The following is a 7,257-nucleotide window of genomic DNA, read 5'->3' as shown; positions in this document are numbered from 1 at the left end:
GTCTTGCTCGATGGAAAGCCAGTGATCTTGTCGATTCTTGTACAGTGGAATGCATGTTGACACGCTTTCATGCACGCGCCTAGTCCATTGCAGCTTGTGCCACCACTTGTGCAAAAGTGCATGACACTCACACACATGCATATGCACGCATGCCATTGCCTCCTGTGTAATATATGTAGTGCCTGCAAGTCATGTCCCTCTCCACCACGATTGAGTGCATCACCGTGTATGGCCTCCGAAGTACCCAGATCCGTACTCTATCTACTATCTTGTATGCTCAAAGTTGTCCAATCCAATGACACGTTTTGCTGGAATCATTTGTGCGTGCATCGTAATCGTTCTCGATTGAAAGATCGCGTCCTACCAAGTCAAGCCGAAACGTATTCAGGAAAAACAAGCTTCTGGCACTGGTTGATTGTACGTGCTGCTTGTATGCATTGGATCAGCACGCTAGTGGTTATCTTAAAATATCTGGCCAATGAATGTCGGCTCAAGAGATCAAGCAATCGTATGGATATAGTACATCGATCCATCATCCTTTTCGATATAGGTATAGTGTCCGTTTATATGACTCTATGTTACGGAATTTTGGTGTTTGGCTGTGTACATCTAGTTACGCAGAGGCCGGGTGATACTCTTAATGATGTGTATCTGCTTAATGCTACATTTTAATTAATAAAAGCATCATTTATCCAAAATAATGGTTATACCATAAAATCCATGAAAGGAATAAAATACTACCCGTAGGGCCAACCAAGATCTAGATATCTCTCTGGACCACATGCATGTTTGCATGATATAGATATCACGTGCCCGCTGATTTTATTTATTTGTTATTTATTACTCATTGATCAGCATGCAGGTTGCCAACTTGAGCTAAGACATTGTCCGACTCGAGATAACATTTGGCGGACATGAAGCCAGCACAAGATGATGCATCCGCTGGCCGCTAGTATAATCATTGGTACGCTTACGTGCATGATCAAATCTGGAGCTGCGTCCACTTCCCGGGCGTAGTGGAGCCATCGATCGCATTCTAGCTGCATATAGGTAGTTGCCAGTTTGGGATCTCACGCACTCAACAGCTAGCACTGTTCATGACAGCCGGCCGTCTCATTTAGAGCACACGCATTACGTGGAGGCGGGCTAGCTTCACCGGTTCTCTAGAGGATGGGTGCGGGGTGGTGGTGGAATCCATCCATCCATAGTGATGGGCAACAATGTACGTGCGCAATGTGTACGTGGGCAATTTTCAAAACATGTAGATCAACTGCTCGAAAGGAAGGGAAAAAAAGTTCTAACTCACTCACAAAAAGGTGCAATGACGAGTAGGAAGATGCTCTTGTCTCAATAGCCATGTTCGTGGCGTGATTGGTCACCGAGCCTTCATGGCAATGTTTACCCAATTTAATTTCTTCTGCCGAGATTTATCCATACATTTTTACGCTGTCACGACTGTATCAACAAGCCAGACCCACTATGTGAACAAACATCAGAAAGAACGAGTAGTGAGGTGACCACACGGCTCACCATTAGTGATCATTGGATTCTTTCTGCAAAAAATAAAAATAAAAAACAATCATTGGATTCACCGTTGGGGCGGGGTTGCGGGTTAGACGGGCATGGATGGGGAGTTGGAATATAGATCACCAGCCATGTCGGCATGACAAGTGTATCAGACGGTCAGAATTGGGACAAATTGTTAAGGGTGTGGCTAGGTCTCAGTCGGCTGAGACTTAACCAAATTCAAGTAACATAACATGTAAGAAAAAAAGAAAAACTTGCACGGATCTCCCTGTAAGATCCCACGAATATAGCATCGACTGAGACTTGGTTAAGTCTTAGTCGACTGAGATTTAGCAATTCGAATTGTTAAATTGGGTTAAACTCGAAAAATTGTAACAACTTCTAGATGAAATGGGGTAAACAATATCAAATATATAAATATCAGGTAAAAAGTGAAATTATTCACTCAATAATTTGACTATGTTGCACATGTTTAGACCTAAAGTTGCACATATATATTCCATCTCTAAATTTGTACATGATAATGTGCAACTTTTTTTGTCGCAACCTGTCTTACTATTTGTTGCAACGTGTAATTTCAACTCCTAAATTACACGTGAAGTATGCGCTACCAAAATAATAAATAAATAGTTACAGTGTTGTGCAGTACAGTGCAGTTCGTTGTGGATGCAATTCGGCCGGCCGTCACACATTTATCTTATTTAATATATGCACCTTTTTGGATGAGATATTGTATGTGCCTTTACATTAGATTTGTTGTTAGTCATAGGCCTGATCCATCACCTGGAGATCATAAGCTTTACAAATAGTACATCTTTTCAGGACAACATAAGCTTTTCATCATGATACGTGCACCGTCCTCCGTACCCTTGTGCTTTTTCTTTTCGAACTTAATCACGATCATGTGGTTATCCCACTACCAGTACTGCATAAACCCACCACTAACCTTTTTCGAGATTCCAACTGATTATACTTTTTTGGCATGTCAGTAACGGTTAATCCGCACCACTTATTTGCAAAAAAGATAAGGAATAATCTGCACCACTGGTTAAGCTAGCATAGAAGCTTGTCGTGCATACGTGTCATGTGCATCCTTCTTTCACTATTTATAACACATATACATGTATTAACAAAAAGGAACAAGAGTACGCCATGTTTCTGTTTGACCAAATGGCCAAAAGAAGGTTTGTGAAGAGATCCATTGCTCCCATGAGCCTGTGACTCATACAAGGAGTGCCTCTGACTTCACCGAGGAAAGAGATTGTAAATAATACTAGTGCTTATCACGTCACAGTTGAGTCAGACTAGCATCATCGATCTCATCCGTTGATACTACAGTACAAAGAGACATCAGTGGAAAGAAGGAATTCATTAAGGTCTTTATTATCTATGAAAACAGCGTGGGATGATCATGTTTATTCGTACAACACGTGACAGAAACTATCAATCGTACAACAAATTTCTCTAACCACTTCTACTCAAAGAGGTCTTCATTAAGACGAGCAATCAGTTGCGTGGTGTACATCGATGTCGAAATGTCATTCAACAAAAACTTAAACTCTCGAGAAAACATATACAGTATATACTGCTTAGGCACCATTCATCATGGGTTTTTTCATCTCCCAGGCCGTTAGTTTGGACACCTTGATGTCGGTGTCCCCGTTGTTAAACACGTAAAGATGCGCGCCTGTCCCGATCGCCATGGATGGGTACACTCTCGATAGGATGCAGGTCTTCCCTCCGGCGCCGAAGCTCTCAACCACCGAACGGTCGATCTGAAAACATAAATCAACGTTGGTCAATGAAAATTTCAAATACTCATGTGAAAGAAAGTGCACTAGTCAAAATGATGTTACAAACGAGCTTTGTACGTACTAAGCTTCTCAAAGAGATCTTCCCGGATGAGATGTCGGTGTCGACAAACCCGGCAAAAGTCGGCTTGTATAGACCCGGGGTGAGAGATGACCTGTCGGCACAAAAGAAACAAAAAGAAAATGGTTAGATGAGTTAAAATGTATTGGCAACAATATTCCCTCTCATTTACACTTGAAATCTATGGACAGATTCTCTATCATCAAATGAGAAGTTGAGGGGAGATGAAAGAGGGATGTGGTGAAATCATACTTGGTGGGGTCACTGCACATGAGGACGAGAGGCTTGCCATGCCCATCCTTGAAGACTCTGAAGAACACGGCGGTCTTCTCGGCCAGGTTGGAAGAGGCCAGGACCCAGAGGCCGAAGGGCCCCACCCCGCCCTTGACGTCGGCGTTCTTCATCCCGCACAGCTTCTGCGCGTCGTTGGCGTAGGCCGGATCGAACGGCTCCGCCTTGTCCAGGCTCGGCACCTCGAAGCTCACCTCCACGTCAGACTGTCAAAAACAAGTCGATAGGTATTAGCCAGGGAAGCTTGTTTGGAAATGAAACGAGGAGTGCACGAATTGACGAATCTGGACCAGCAACATGCATCCACGGCATTGACGGATTGATGGACGATTTGCAGGCGACGAAAGACCATTCAAATCGTGGTGAGGATGATGCAGATGTGTGAATGTAAAAAGTAGTATGAGGGGAGGTTGAAAACGAGAGTTGCAGCGGCGCCTTGCAAGCAAGCAAGATCTAGCGGAACACGGGCGTGGACCTGTGACTTTGGAGTCCATGCTGATGGTGACAAGGACAAGCCGGAATTGGGCACGCAAGAAGGATCGTGGCCCGTCAGACATGGACCAGAAGCTACCTAGACAGCGACACTGACTGCACTCGGATTTAGCAGTAAGTACATGGTGGTACTGACCTGATAGGACTGTAGGCCAGTGACCTCAAAGTGCTGGCCGGGCTTGACGACCTTGTCACCCACGCTCACAGCCTTGCCCCTCAGCTGATCCAGCTCCTCCACCGGCCACTGCAGCAGCTGCTTGCCGCTCGGGTCCAGCCATATCTTCCTCGGGATCGCCTGCACATGCACAACCAATCAGTTCAAAACATGCACTTAATTAACTCGAGATTGAGGATGATGCAGGGGAGCACGTAGGACGTACGTGGATGCCGGCCCATCCCTTGGCGTTGTCGTGGGCGACGCTGTCGGACTCGTTGGCCCAGCCCAGCAGCACGCGGCGGTTCTTGGCGGGGTCGTAGAAGGTCTTGGACGCGTAGAAGTTGCCGTAGTCGTACTGGAGGCGCTGGTAGACGTCGCCGGTGGGGTTGTCCGGCACGTACCGCTCCGTCCGGTTGTTGTAGGTGCCCACGGTGTAGTAGTCGTAGCGGGTGAGGTCGAGGCTGTTCTTGAGCACGTACTTGTAGTGCGGGCCGAACTCCGAGGTGTCGAGGCCGTTCGTCTTCCCGGGCTCGCGCACGGGGAAGAAGTCGGGGCACTCCCACATGCCGGTGAGGGCCGAATGGAGCGGGTGCTTGGCGCGGACCCAGTGCTTGAAGTCCCGGCTCCGGTACAGGATGGCCATGCCGCGGAGCGTGCCGGGCTTGAGCCCGCCCACCAGCATCCGCCAGAGGCCGTCGCCGGCGTGCCAGGCGGTGGTCGGGTCGCGGAACTGGGTGGCGTTCATGCCGGCCTCGGGGACGGCGATGGGGTTGTAGCCGGGCTTGACCCACTCGCGGAGCAGCGGGTCGGAGGGGTCCTTGGGGAAGGCGATGTTCTGGATCTGGTAGTTGGTGCCCGGGCGGTCGATGCCGGTGTAGAGCATCGCCACCGTGCCGTTGGGCAGGATCGTCGCCGAGCCGGACCAGACGCCGAACTGGTCGGTGGGGATGGACGGCTTGATGGCCGGGTCGAGGGCGATCCAGTTGATGAGGTCGCGCGACACCGAGTGCGCCCAGATGATGTTGCCCCACACCGCGCCCTTGGGGTTGTATTGGTAGAAGAGGTGGTACCATCCCTTGTAGTAGAGTGGCCCTGTATGTTCCAAAGAGAACCACGTCTCAAACATGTCAGCTAGCTGCTAAGTGCTAACACAAGTTGCATGTTGTCGATAGTATCACAAGGCCATACACACTGCAGCATGCATGTGCATTTTGAATAGTACTAAATTTTCTTTTCCTTATATTTTGTTCTACAAACTGAAATTTGGTCTTTGATGCTCTGATAATCTAAAAAAAGTGCTGCGCACATGCACAAACTGTTCAAGATCTGGTTGGGTAACAGTAGAAGACAGAGACAAGTAGAGGAAATTGGTCGCAGAAGTCGTACCATTCGGATCTAGAGTCGATGAGTTTCGCCGTCCCAGCAATCACGATCAGACACCCAAAGAGACAACCAAAAAAAACAAGTTAATTAGAACCAAGCAGCTCTTACAATAAGCTCTAGTAAACAATAGCTATGTTAACATATATAAATAGTACTACTCCTACTACAAAAATACAGATCAGATGTAATATTATATTCTGAACAATGATTCGTGGCATGGTGAGCTGGAGGACTCCGTCGTCGTCGGCTACTGCGAGAACTTTGAACTTGCATCTCTACTTTTCTCAAGGAACTAGAAGAAGAAAACAGCTGCTGGACTCCCTAACTAACACGGCGAGAGAGAGAAAGAAAGCCATCAATTTTGACGCGCCCTCGCCGGCCGGGCTGCAATCTTTTGCTGGTCAAACTAACACTTGGCTACAAACTAACCAAAAAATAAACAACTACTCTAGTTTATGCTACTATGTATTATCTTTCTTGAACTCTCAGACCTATGTGTTGTCTGTGGTGTTGTATCCGCCCCCATGACAGAACAAAACACACCTCTAAAATCAGCATCGGCATTACGGATGGACATATTTCTCTGTCTACGGCCTGACATGTTCTGGACTTCTGGCTATACATGTGTGAATTTAAGAACGAGAGCTATATCTAGCTTGAAGACGGAGCAGGGCATAAACATGAGAAGATTCAGACAAGTCCAGCAAGAGCAGTTGGTATCTTACCGTTGATCCAGTTCATGGGGGGTTGGAAGTGGTAGCCCGTCCGGAGTAGGGGGCTGAGAATGGAGGCCGGCACGGACGGCGACGCCGCCTCGGCCTCGAGGCTCCGGCGGACTTCATGAGACGCGCCGGCGAGCTGCAGGAGGAGCAGCAACGCCAATGGCGCGACCACCCGTTTCGGAGTCCCCATTGCCTGCTTGCTTGCAGTTAAGAGGGGAAGACGAGAGAGGGGGAGACAGGGATGGATGGATGGATGGCGAGAAGACCAATGGGGCAGTTTATATAATACTCGGGTTAGCGCGTATGACCAATCGGATGAATTTTCTATATGCCGCATGTGATTGGCGTACGCTGCTTAGAATTTTGCAACCGATCAATCGGCAGTTTTGTTTTTCAAAGTACTGTATGAGAAAAGTGGCACCACTCCATCTAGTCAAGGGTCAAGTTTACAAGGCATAGTTTGATTGTTACTCTATGTTAAACATTTTTAACTTTGATCGAGTTTGTCAAGAAAAATATCGATATCGACGGTACTAAATAGTATCACTAGGTTTGTCATAAAATTTATTTCATATTGTACTTGATTATTTGAATTTGCAATGTTAATATCTTTCTCGGTAAAGCTGTGTTTTATTCCCTTCCGAAGTTTTCAGGAGTGTACAAAACTTGACTGTCGATGAAAACAACTGACATGTCATATACGGAGCATGAAAACTCAAACATTAGCAATACTCCGTCGAAAAAGCCAGAAATTAGACACTGCACACGCATTGTTTTCTTCATTCATGCAGCTAAGTTATTTCCAGACTGCAC

General features: G+C 46.9%; 1 protein-coding gene across 1 annotated transcript; it reads right to left on the bottom strand.

Annotated features, from left to right (window-relative positions):
* Window positions 1-2,881: 2,881 nt before the first annotated feature.
* LOC125511474 (beta-fructofuranosidase, insoluble isoenzyme 1) lies at window positions 2,882-6,702 on the bottom strand. Its single transcript, XM_048676863.2, has 7 exons — window positions 6,448-6,702; window positions 5,726-5,734; window positions 4,563-5,431; window positions 4,319-4,477; window positions 3,652-3,896; window positions 3,403-3,493; window positions 2,882-3,302 (listed from the first exon to the last, which is right to left on the bottom strand). The coding sequence occupies exons 1-7, from the start codon at window positions 6,632-6,634 to the stop codon at window positions 3,117-3,119; spliced, it is 1,746 nt and encodes a 581-aa protein (XP_048532820.1). The 5' UTR covers window positions 6,635-6,702; the 3' UTR covers window positions 2,882-3,116.
* Between the last annotated feature and the right edge of the window lie 555 nt (window positions 6,703-7,257).

Source organism: Triticum urartu, chromosome 5A, assembly GCF_056163025.1.
Source record: "Triticum urartu cultivar PI428250 chromosome 5A, HENAU_Tu73, whole genome shotgun sequence".
Classification (NCBI taxonomy): Eukaryota; Viridiplantae; Streptophyta; class Magnoliopsida; order Poales; family Poaceae; genus Triticum; species Triticum urartu.
The sequence above is the reverse complement of the archived record's forward strand: the minus strand, read 5'-3'. Positions and strand labels throughout refer to the sequence as shown.

Bases quoted from the DNA above. Each gene is read 5' to 3' on its own strand.
- LOC125511474 (XM_048676863.2), bottom strand. From the start codon at position 6,634: ATGGGGACTCCGAAACGGGTGGTCGCGCCATTGGCGTTGCTGCTCCTC. The intron at 4,478-4,562 runs GTACGTCCTACG...GTGCATGTGCAG, and splicing joins AGGGATGGGCCGGCATCCAC to GCGATCCCGAGGAAGATATG. The intron at 3,303-3,402 runs GTACGTACAAAG...TTATGTTTTCAG, and splicing joins AGATCTCTTTGAGAAGCTTA to ATCGACCGTTCGGTGGTTGA.